Source organism: Ranitomeya variabilis, chromosome 3 (genome assembly GCF_051348905.1).
Source record: "Ranitomeya variabilis isolate aRanVar5 chromosome 3, aRanVar5.hap1, whole genome shotgun sequence".
Lineage (NCBI taxonomy): Eukaryota > Metazoa > Chordata > Amphibia > Anura > Dendrobatidae > Ranitomeya > Ranitomeya variabilis.
In genome coordinates this window covers 86,521,116-86,533,854 of record NC_135234.1, presented here as the reverse complement: position 1 = coordinate 86,533,854, position 12,739 = coordinate 86,521,116, and the positions used below count along the sequence as shown (strand labels likewise).

Here is a 12,739-nt window from a genome sequence, read left to right as displayed (position 1 = left end):
CCAACCACCTCTAAACAAACTAACAATGGCGGGCGCCCTGGCCCCCGTTTTCAAAATAGATGCCATTGAAGACCCATTGATGGCACCCACATATACTATATATTTATAGCAAATCCGGTGGATATGCAAGAGGATTATTGAGCGAAGATCACAACCATATTCACAAGACATAAGCACAGGAGATAATTCGGACCATTTTTTCCCCTTAAAAACAACAAATAAATCAGCCAAAGTGTTTTTGATCTTGTTCAGAATTTGAGAAAGTATGTTATAAAATATATGAAATATAAAGTGGAAATACAACATAGCATGCAGTGTCTTTTTTCAAGGAAAATTACATAAAAAAGAAAGGTGTAATATTTCTTTATAACAAATAAGACATTTATGTCCATTAGGGCATGGATGACTGTCAAAGAGAACCAATCATAGACTATTAGGGCAGTTTGTAAGATACTCAATAAGACAAAATATAGCCCATCTAAATATCGCACAAAAGGGTGCAATGGTCCCATCATATACATAGTGGCAAAAAGTTATTCTTAAAATGTCACAATAGGAAACTAAAAATATGTCTGCCATCAGAATAGTGTAGTACTGGTAAATCTGCAGCCTTAACCTTGTACTAGTACCGGTACAAAAGTATGCCCCGTATGTGTATTTTGGCATCCAAGGACAGAGAGAGAGGTGAGCACAGACCCTTAGTAAAGAGATCTTACCAAGCCAAAATTTAAAAAATAAGGCTGGTCTTAGAGCAGTTTATTTCTTACAACATACTTCCTTGAAATGAAGTGTATGAAATCTTACACGTTAAAACAAACAAACAAACTTCTAGATGATCACTGCACTATGTGGGTCTGCATGCAAGAGAAGATCACCCTATAACATTTTGGAGCTAAAATGGGGGCACTGACCTTTGGGTGTCGGATACACACCACCACGCCCAGGCCCATCCACCATATATATACTGTTTAGAATCGGAGCTACAGCAGCCGCCTGCAGAGAAAGAAAGAGCAGAAAGAGAGAATTAAAACAATTAGAGATAAACAAAAAACTGATATCCAACATTACGCTCACAATTTATTTTTTTATTTTAATGCACATTTTTTCCCACCAAAAAAAAATTACCAGTTAATCATGGGATGACATCCGAGTGCAGTCTGATGTTTCAACACACCCATAGACTTGTATGGATGCATGTGATCTAATTCTAAGATGCAATCCCAGAATGCAGAGATTGTTCTCTCATGAGCAATCGGCATGAGAAAATAATCGCAAATCTGAGCTGCCCCATAGAATAACACTTGGCCCGAGTGTAATGCAAGGTTTTATCGTATAGCACTCAGCCATGTTATAAACGCGTGTGACTCCAGCCTAACACTTGTAATTCAGTCTGACAGGAGCTGCTCCTCACTGCTCTCCCCACCCATCTGGGACAATATATCTCACACCGCTCTATAATTTGGAAAGCTCTGCGGAATATGTTGGCGCTATATAAATAAAATTATTATTATTACCAGTGGTCAGCTCCCCACTATGAGTAAAAGGACAGTCATTATTTTACTTGTATTTTGCCTTTTTGACCAGATTTCCCAATGTAGCTTTCATCTCTATCTTCAGAGTGGGCTCCTAACCATGTAACCCTGACAACAACTATGGTGGCATACAGGGCCGTATTTAGAGTTTCTGCTGCCCTAGGCACTTTTAGTGCTGCCTCCCCCATTGGTGAGTATGACACTATCGGCATAGACTTTGTCAAGAATCGCTGTTGTGAAAGTGACCTTTTGCAGCAGATCGGGGCAGCTTTTCTGCATCTGCTGTGTAACGAATCACTTACGGCAACACTGCTTTTGATTTCATTCATTCCCTATGGGATTTGCGGTACTTGCTGTGATCTGGGAAATGCGGTGCCATACCTCCCAACTTTTGAAGAAGGGAAAAAGGTCTAAAGGTTGCGGTGCACGTAGTGCGCCGCGGCAAATTTTAGGCCACGCCTCTGACCACACCCATTTCACAACTAATCACACCCATATCCACGTCACAACCACAGCCATTTAGCACTGCTGATCAGTTTCATGTACAATAATTAAAACAAAAAAAAAAATATGGCTACGCAGTGCTCCATACTGTATAATGGCTACGCAGTGCTCCACATACTGTATAATGGCCCTACATGATGTTCCATACTGTATAATGGTAATGGCCACACAGTGCTCCATACTGTATAATGGCCACACATGATGCTCCATACTGTATAATGGCCACACATGATGCTCCATACTATATAATGGCCACACATGATGCTCCATCCTGTATAATGGCCACATATGATGCTCCATACTGTATAAAGGCAACACATGATGCTCCATACTGTATAATGGCTCTACATGACGCTCCATACTGTATAATGGGCGGCCACACATGATGCTCAATACTGTATAATAGCCACATGATGCTCCATACTGTATAATGGCCACACATGATGCTCCATACTGTATAATGGCCAAACATGATGCTCCATCCTGTATAATGGCCACATATGATGCTCCATACTGTATAATGGCCAGACAGTGCTCCATACTATATAAAGGCAACACATGATGCTCCATACTGTATAATGGCTCTACATGATGCTCCATACTGTATAATGGCCACATATGATGCTCCACGCATAATGTATAATGGCCCACCCCCTCCCATCCTGTATGCATGGCTCATCTCCCCCCCATGCATGGCTCATCGGCTCCCCGCTCCCATCATGCATGGCTCATCTCTCCCCCCTCCTGTATGCATGGCTCATCTCCCCCCTTTATGCGTGGCTCATGTTGTCCCACTCCCTGTATGCAGGGGTGGCTCTGGCTCATCTCCCATCCCCCCCATGCGTGGCTCATGTGATGTCCTCCTCCCAGGCCTCCCTGTATGCAGGGGTGGCTCTGGCTCATCTCCCATCCCCCCCCCCCATGCGTGGCTCATGTGATGTCCCCCTCCCAGGCCTCCCTGTATGCAGGGGTGGCTCTCTGGCTCATCTCCCATACCCCCCCGTACGGGTGGCTCCTATGATGTCCCCCTCCCAGGCCTCCCTGTATGCAGGGGCCACCCCCCGTACGCGTGGCTCATCGCTCGGGCTCCTATCTTGCATGGCTCGTCATCTCTCCTCTCCCCCCTGGCCAGCCACCCCAAGGCTCCATCCTCCATGCATGGGCGTCAGCGTCACCATCATTCATGGTCATGGGCGGCTCATCTTCATCGGCTGAGGCTCCCCGCCGCTCTGCGCTCCAGTCCCATCCTATGGCTCGGCTCGCTGCTCCGCTACCCCGTCCACGGTCCTCCCCCCGCCGTCCTCCCACCCTGGCTGACACATGACATCATACTCACCGAGTCACCGTCCGACTCCTTTCCACACCGCTCGGAATCCACCTCTGTCCCGGCGGCGGCGCAGCACCCTAGTCCTCCTGTGTGAGCGGTTAGGTGGTACCGCGCATTAGGTTCATGAATATGCGCATATTCATGAACTTAATGAGCGGTACCACCTGACCGCTCACACAGGACGAGCTGCCACCGGCCGACGCGGAGACCAGACCAGGCATCGCTGGAGCTAGCTAGGTGAGTAGTATCTATGTATGATTGATGATGACTCACCACTCATGATGTCGGGGCAAGGGCGGGCGGGCGACCACGAGCGGGGGGGCGGGTTGTTTATTAAGGTGACCCCGCCGGACTTTACAAAAAAAAAAAAAAAACACCCTTGCTCTGGTGCCGCCCCCCCGCATCGTCACCGCCCTAGGCACGTGCCCTCGAGTGCCTAGTGGCAAATACGGCCCTGGTGGCATATCCTCAGAAGATGACCGCGCGGTTACTAAAAAAAAAAAAATCTCTATACAAAGACCAACACTGATATTACTGGTATATGGAGACCATATAGTGGTAGATACCAGTGCTGCAAAACATATAACAATACAGTAAAGTTATAGATGATGACTTACAGCTGACGTTCTTTCTGGTGGAGTCGTTAACTTTTCCCGTCTTTTCCATCTGGCCCAGACCGCCATTACTTCTCCAGCCAGGACTCAGCTTCAGAGATTACAACAATGACATCTGACTTCTCACATTTCAGGCTCCGTCCCCATGTGTCCCCAACCGGCACCCATTCTACTGCAATGCTGAGCCACTGCTGCCGTAAGTGTCCCTATTACTGCACCTACTGTGTGCCCTCTAGATGGTAAAACAAACTTTTAGAATATTTTAATGCCGTGTGCGAGTGCCCTAGTAAACAGGGCCCACATTTTGCCCCCTAGAAAGTAATACCCTCTGTGTACCCCTTTTAAAGTCACAATAACCAGAGTGCCCCTATAACAATAAGGCCCAATTAACATTTAATAATGTTCTGAGTGTCCCCATGTACAGCTCCCCTCTACACAGTATAATGACCCCAAACGGTTTGATGGCTCCAACATGGCAGGATGGCCCCCTAAATAGCCTCCATATATCATAATACACTCCCCATAGGCCTCCATACAGTAGAATGCACTCTCCATTAAAAAATTAACATAAATAATAATACTCACCAGCCATCTCTACTCCTCGTTTCTCCGCTGCTCCGAGCACCTGCTCATGTCAGCATTGCGGGCGCCATGTACTGATGTAATCGCGCCAGTGTGTGCGTCAGTGACGTCAGATGCAGACAGGGAATGATGGGAGAAGGAGGGTCTTGCTCCCTGTCTCATCATTGCTTTCGACTGTATCAGCATTCAGCCGATACAGTTGAACTTGCGATGATGGGCCTCCCTTCCACCCTGTCCAAAGGCCCAATAGCGGCCGGGGGGCTGTGCAGAGAGATAGAGTCACCCTGCTCTGCCGCAGAATGTAACTATATGGGCATGCTGCGCATGCAGATACAGTTGCAGTAGTGTAGCGACCACCCCCTCTGCCTCCCTGGTAGCTACGCTACTGGTTGTAAGCACTGTCAAGTAAATGTATAAATTAAGTATTACAAGATATGAAACCACTGAACGCTCACTGAAAGACTGCATTATACACAATGTATAAATTAAATCTAAGCTGAGAAAAAAAATTAAAAAAATGAACAAAATAAAGATCACAAAATGTCTTTTTGCGCTACAGAAATATTTAATTGCAATGGATCATTAGTAACAATCCAAAAGCACTTTGTACATTTCAGGTAATGGCGTGTTTTCTAAAACAAAATAGCTTCCTCAGAATCCACCAAACTGTCATGTAATTATTGATTCTTTTATAACCATCCTATTCCTTTATCGTCTTATAGATTACTGTATATGCCTAAAATGTGCTAATTAGTGGGTGACTAGTCATGAGGGCTATGTTTTCCCCAGACTAATGGTTCCACTAAATACATTATTAATCCCCTGTGGGCGAGTAACATGAGAGGAGAGTCACCGCCGACTCTTGCACATCTCTGCCTCCCTGATGTTGTGCCGTAAGCCAGGTGTATGTACCCCAGCTGCATCCCCCAGGTAAGCACCTCTGACGTAGTCAGAGGTATGTGGAGACCACAGCAACGGCTGGCCGAGTCCTGCAGGGCCATTGCCTTCCTGGACATGTGCAGTGGGTACACCCGGCTTATATTGGACTGTCAGAGATGTGCAAACAGTCGCGGTGATGCCACTCTTGCAATTCATCTTACTTAGGCTGGTTTCACACTTGCATTTTGATCTGCAGCGTTTTAAAAAAAAATGCAGGTGGTGAAAAAACGCATGTAAACGCATGCAAACGCTGCGTTTTTTAGACGCATGCGTTTTTGCATGCAGAAAAAAAAACGCGGCGTTTTGACGCGTTTACATGCGTTTTTTCTTGCGTTTGCGTTTTTGAAACGCATGCTGAGAAGTGTGTGACAGCTGCCAATCATCAAAATAAACTAGAAAACCCACTATTAATAGAATTAGCTAGGGTTAGGGTTAGGGTTAGGATCCCTAGGGTTAGGGTTAGATTTTTATTAGAAGAATGTCCTGGTAACCAGGTCACTGATAAGCCACCCCCCACCATCAAGGTGATAAAGGGATCCAAACCCTAACCCTAACCATAACCCTAGGGATCCTAACCCTAACCCTTAGGATCCTAACCCTAACCCTAAGGGTTAGGATCCCTAGGGTTAGGGTCAGGATTCCTAGGGTTACTAGGGATCCTAACCCTAACCGTTACCCTAGGGATCCTAACCCTAACCCTAAGGGTTAGGATCCTAACCCTAAGGGTTAGGGTTAGGATCCCTAGGGTTAGGGTTAGGGTTAGGATCCCTAGGGTTACTAGGGATCCTAACCTTAGGGTTAGGGTTAGGGTTAGGATCCCTAGTAACCCCAGGGTTAGGGTTAGGGTTTTCTTGTTTTTTTTTTTGTGCTTTCTTGTGTTTTTCTATAAAAACGCATGCGTTTTTAACGCAAGCAAACGCATGTGCTTAAAAATGCATGCGTTTACATAGACAGCAATACATTTTTTTTGCCGCAAATAAACGCATGCGGTTTTTTGCGGCAAAAAAACGCCGCTAGAAATTACTACAGGTTGCATTTCTGCAACTAAACGCACGCGTCAAAAAACGCATGCGTTGCCGAAAACGCATCAAAACGCATGCTAAAAAAGCATGCGTTTTTCAATGTTAAGTATAGAAAAAAAAACGCATGCGTTTTTTAGCGCTAAAACGCTGCAGATCAAAACGCAAGTGTGAAACCAGCCTAAGGCTACATTCACATTAGCGTTGTGCGACGCAGCGTCGGGCGCCGCTGCGTCGCCGCATGCGTCATGCGCCCCTATATTTAACATGGGGGCGCATGGACATGCGTTGTGATGTGTTTTTTGACACATGCGTTTTTTGCGGCGCACGCGTCAGGGCGCACAGGACGCAGCAAGTTGCATTTTTTTTGCGTCCAACTTTCGGCCAAAAAGGACGCATGCGTCGCAAAACGCAGCGTTTTAGCGTGCGTTTTGCTGCGTTTTTGTTTGCGTTGTGCGTTGCGTCGCCGACGCTGCGTCGCACAACGCAAATGTGAACGCATGCACAACGTAGCGTTTTGTGACGCATGCGTCCGCTTTTGCATGGTTTTGGGCGCAGAAAAAGCTGCAACTTGCTGCATCCTCTGCGCCCTGACGCATGCACCACAGTGACGCATGCGTCACAAAACGCAAGTGCAACGCATGTCCATGCGCCCCCATGTTAAATATAGGTGCGCATGACGCATGCGGCGACGCTGCAGCGCCCGACGCTGCGGCGCAGAACGCTAACGTCCATCAGTCTGGGGAAAAAACAAAACAAAAAACATTTACCCCACTAGTCACCCACTAACTAGCATATAGCCACCACAGTTATTAAATTGATTTTTTGCATATTAAGAAATTAGTAAGATATAAAGGTGAGCGTGTTAGGCAGGGCATAAAGGTAGCATTAAATACATGGTGACGGATTGGGGGTCTGGGGAAACGGTCAAGATTTTCCTGTTTAACTGATGCCATGGTAACTCGTAGTATGTATTAACACATTATTCACTTCATCAGTAGTTTTACTTAAACCATTGTACAGCTTAGGCCGGGATCACACATACGCGAGATACGGCCGAGTCTCGCAGGTGAAAACCCAGCTCTGGCGCCGGCACTCCGGAGTGGAGCATGCAGCCGCACAGCAATACATGGAGCTGCACGCTCCACTCCGCTCCGGAGTGCCGGCGCCAGAGGGGGGTTTTCACCTGCGAGACTGGGCCATATCTAGCGTATGTGTGATCCCGGCCTTAAGGTACCGTTACACTAAACGACTTACCAACGATCACGACCAGCGATACGACCTGGCCGTGATCGTTGGTAAGTCGTTGTGTGGTCGCTGGGGAGCTGTCACACAGACAGCTCTCTCCAGCGACCAACGATCAGGGGAACGACTTCGGCATCGTTGAAACTGTCTTCAACGATGCCGAAGTCCCTCTGCAGCACCCGGGTAACCAGTGTAAACATCGGGTTACTAAGTGCAGGGCCGCGCTGGTTAAAAAAACACTACATACTCACATTCTGATGTCTGTCACGTCCTCCGACGTTCACAGGGATACGCGCTGCTGCTCAGAGCTTCCTGCACTGAATGTGTCAGCGCCGGCAGTAAAGCAGAGCACAGCGGTGACGTCATGTGCGGTCATTATACAGTATGAAGCATCATGTGCGCTCATTATACAGTATGGAGCATCATGTGGGGCCATTATACAGTATGGAGCATCATGTGGGGCCATTATACAGTATGGAGCATCAAGTGGGGCCATTATACAGTATGGAGCATCATGTGCAGCCAATATACAGTATGGAGCATCATGTGCGGCCATTATACAGTATGGAGCATCATGTGCGGCCATTATACAGTATGGAGCATCATGTGCGGCCAATATACAGTATGGAGCATCATGTGCGGCCATTATACAGTATGGAGCATCATGTGCGGCCATTATACAGTATGGAGCATCATGTGCGGCCAATATACAGTATGGAGCATCATGTGCGGCCAATATACAGTATGGAGCATCATGTGTGGACATTATACAGTATGGAGCATCATGTGTGGACATTATACAGTATGGAGCATCATGTGTGGACATTATACAGTATGGAGCATCATGTGCGGCCATTATACAGTATGGAGCACTGTATGGCCATTATACAGTATGGAGCATCATGTGCGGCCATTATACAGTATGGAGCACTGTGTGGCCATTATACAGTATGGAGCATCATGTGCAGTCATTATACAGTATGCAGCATCATGTGGTCATTATACAGTATGGAGCATCATGTGGTCATTATACAGTATGGAGCATCATGTGCGGTCATTATACAGTACGCAGCATCATGTGGTCATTATACAGTATGGAGCATCATGTGCGGCCATTATACAGTATGGAGCATCATGTGCGGCCATTATACAGTATGGAGCACTGTGTGGCCATTATACAGTATGGAGCACTGTGTGGCCATTATACAGTATGGAGCACTGTGTGGCCATATTTTTTTGTTTATAATTATTGTATATGAAACAGTGTGATCAGCAGTGCTAAATGGGTGTGGTTGGGACGTGGATATGGGTGTGACTAGTTATGAATGGGTGTGGTCAGAGGCGTGGCCTAAATTTTGCCCCTCTTTCCCATCTTCACAAGTTGGGAGGTATGCTTTACCTACAGAAGCCACAGAACCCCCCCAATTACATACATACAGAATGTGGAGCAGGGCGGGCACAGCGGCCTCTCTCCAGCACGGTCCCCACAGCCGGGCCTGCACTCACCGGACACCACCAGCGCCTCGTTGGGCCCCACCGTGTGAAAGTTGCCCATGCCTGCGGAGCTCCGTGCGCACAGGTCGGATGTCGCCACTCGCCTTCCTCACACACAAGATGCTTACTTACTACACCCGGGGCGGAGTCAGCTGCTCGGTGCGCACGGCCCCTCCCCAGGCATGAATGACTAGATAGCGCTCTAAGGCGTTATGGGGTGGAGCTTGGTGTAGAGAGGACCAATCACGTGCTCCCAAGGCTCACTGTAACAGACCACTCCCTGGGTGACTTTATCCTTGTTGTGAGTAGACAGCGCGGCTCCGCCTCAGAGCTGGGGGTGTGTCTGCCGTGACGTCACGGTTCATCCGCTCTGCGAATGGAATAATCGCTTTGTGTTGTCATGGAGACAGGAAGACCCGTTATCTGCCCTCAGTGACAGATGCAGAACTCCGCTACTGCTACGGTTTATAGGGGCGCCCTGCTGTCAGTTATAGGGGCTCCCTGCTGTCATTTATGGGGGCGCCCTGCTGTCAGTTATAGGGGCGCCCTGCTGTCAGTTATAGGGGCTCCCTGCTGTCAGTTATAGGGACTCCCTGCTGTCAGTTATAGGGGCTCCCTGCTGTCAGTTACAGGGGCTCCCTGCTGTCAGTTATAGGGGCTCCCTGCTGTCAGTTATAAGGGCTCCCTGCTGTCAGTTATAGGGGCTCCCTGCTGTCAGTTACAGGGGCTCCCTGCTGTCAGTTATAGGGGCTCCCTGCTGTCAGTTATAAGGGCTCCCTGCTGTCAGTTATAGGGGCTCCCTGCTGTCAGTTACAGGGGCTCCCTGCTGTCAGTTATAGGGGCTCCCTGCTGTCATTTATGGGGGCGCCCTGCTGTCAGTTATAGGGGCTCCCTGCTGTCAGTTATAGGGACTCCCTGCTGTCAGTTATAGGGGCTCCCTGCTGTCAGTTACAGGGGCTCCCTGCTGTCAGTTATAGGGGCTCCCTGCTGTCATTTATGGGGGCGCCCTGCTGTCAGTTATGGGGGCTCCCTGCTGTCAGTTATAGGGACTCCCTGCTGTCAGTTATAGGGACTCCCTGCTGTCAGTTATAAGGGCTCCCTGCTGTCAGTTATAGGGACTCCCTGCTGTCAGTTATAGAGGCGCCCTGCTGTCAGTTATAGGGACTCCCTGCTGTCAGTTATAGGGGCTCCCTGCAGTCAGTTATAGGGGCTCCCTGCTGTCATTTATGGGGGCGCCCTGCTGTCATTTATGGGGGCACCTGCTGTCAGTTATAGAGGCGCACTGCTGTCAGTTATAGGGGCTTCCTGCTGTCAGTTATTGGGGCTTCCTGCTGTCAGTTATAGGGCGCCTTGCTGTCAGTTATTGGGGCTTCCTGCTGACAGTTATAGGGGCGCCCTGCTGTCAGTTATAGGGGCGCCCTGCTGTCAGTTATAGGGGCTTCCTGCTGTCAGTTATTGGGGCTTCCTGCTGTCAGTTATAGGGGCTTCCTGCTGTCAGTTATTGGGGCTTCCTGCTGTCAGTTATAGGGCGCCCTGCTGTCAGTTATAGGGGCTCTCTGCTGTCAGTTATAGGGGCTCCCTGCTGTCATTTATGGGGCTGCCCTGCTGTCAGTTATAGGGGCGCCCTGCTGTCAGTTATAGGGGCGTCCTTCTGTCAGTTATAGGGGCACCTGCTGTCAGTTATAGGGGCTCCCTGCTGTCAGTTATAGGGGCGCTCTGCTGTCAGTTATGGGAGGTGGAGCCGCATGTTCATCACTGTAATGGGCGGCACCACGTGACCGCTCACAGGAGAAGCTGCGGCGCGGAGAGGACGCTTCGAGGGAGCCGGATGAGTATTTTCTTTCCAACGGTGGGGCGCACAGGGGGTGGGAGGGTGATGGTGACAAAGTTCTTTATTACAACCGCAAAAAACCCCAAAAAACAATGATTTTTCATTTCTTCTCTCCAGCGAACGCTGCTGGAGAGAAGAAATTAATGGCGGCTTCAGCACTCAAAGCAGGGGACAGCGCTTACTTTAGCGCTGTCTCCTGCACGGTCCGTGTGGTACCCAGTCGGCACACGGCTACCACACGTGTGCCACATGGATGTGCCACGTGAGGTCACGGACACGGATAACTCCGGTACCGGAATTATCTGGACGTGTGGGACAGGCCTAAAGACCTGAAATATGGGAACGGGACCGCCGACAGCCCCATTTCCTATAGTAGGGCAGTCACTTTGTGTTTTCTCTGCCATCTATTTCACGTGTTCACCTTCTTGAGACAGGCACAAAAGTATGGTTTACCGTGCTTACATCCCTGCCGTTAAAATATGGACACCGTAATGAAGGCGAGAGAGAACCAAGTGACCCAGTCTGCTTCATTATAGGCCCATTCACTATCACTAATTCCATCTAAAATCCTTTATTTCAATGTTTTTAGATGGAAGACCCAACAGAGCCACCTTGTGCAGCCCAAACACAATGTGAACACAGCCTTAGATACACCGTGGTGACTTGTGCCATTGTTTTCTTGGCCTCAAATTAAAGTAGATGATCAATTTGGTCAAAACACCTGAATTGTGTCCTTTCTGTTCCCTCGTGTTCGCAGCTTACGCTGTTCCTGACTGAAGATTACAATATACGCTGCTCAAAAAAATAAAGGGAACACTAAAATCCAACATCCTACATATCACTGAATGAAATATTCCAGTTGTAAATCTGTATTCATTACATAGTAGAATGTGTTGAGAGCAATAAAACCTAAAAATTATCAACATAAATCACAACTAATATCCCACGGAGGTCTGGAGTTGGAATGATGCTCAAAATCAAAGTGGAAAATGAAGTTACAGGCTGATCCAACTTCAGTGGAAATGTCTCAAGACAAGGAAATGATGCTCAATAGTGTGTGTGGCCTCCACGTGCCTGTATGACATCTCTACAACGCCTGGGCATGCTCTTGATGAGGCGGCAGATGGTCTCCTGAGGGATCTCCTCCCAGACCTGGACTAAAGCATCCGCCAACTCCAGGACAGTCTGTGATGCAATGTGACGTTGGTGGATGGTGCGAGACATGATGTCCCAGATGTGTTCAGTCGGCTTCAGGTCTGGGGAACATGCGGGCCAGTCCATAGCTTCAATGCCTTCATCTTGCAGACAATGCTGACACACTCCAGCCACATGAGGTCTGGCATTGTCCTGCATTAGGAGGAACCCAGGGCCAACCGCACCAGCATATGATCTCACAAGGGGTCTGAGGATCTCATCTCGGTACCTAATGGCAGTCAGGCTACCTCTGGCGAGCACATGGAGGGCTGTGCGGCCCTCCAAAGAAATGCCACCCCACACCATTACTGACCCACTGCCAAACTGGTCATGCTGAAGGATGTTGCAGGCAGCAGATCGCTCTCCACGGCGTCTCCAGAATCTGTCACATGTGCTCAGTGTGAACCTGATTTCATCTGTGAAGAGCACAGGGAGCCAGTGGCGAATTTGCCAATCCT

The 12,739-nt window shown here is 48.5% G+C and overlaps 1 protein-coding gene across 5 annotated transcripts in view; it reads right to left on the bottom strand.

Moving 5' to 3' along the window:
* LOC143815261 (flotillin-2-like) overlaps positions 1 to 9,520 on the bottom strand; it is a 113,144-nt gene extending 103,624 nt beyond the window's left edge. Inside the window, exons 1-2 of one of the 5 annotated variants that reach the window (XM_077294328.1) lie at positions 9,385 to 9,520; positions 912 to 993 (exon numbers count right to left, since the gene is read on the bottom strand). In XM_077294328.1, the coding sequence (XP_077150443.1) occupies positions 912 to 950 (39 nt within the window). In that variant the 5' untranslated portion in view covers positions 951 to 993; positions 9,385 to 9,520. Of the gene's footprint in view, positions 1 to 911; positions 994 to 9,268 lie in introns of all 5 variants that reach the window. The other 4 variants (XM_077294323.1, XM_077294327.1, XM_077294325.1 and 1 more) reach the window with 4 other exon arrangements.
* Positions 9,521 to 12,739: the final 3,219 nt, after the last annotated feature.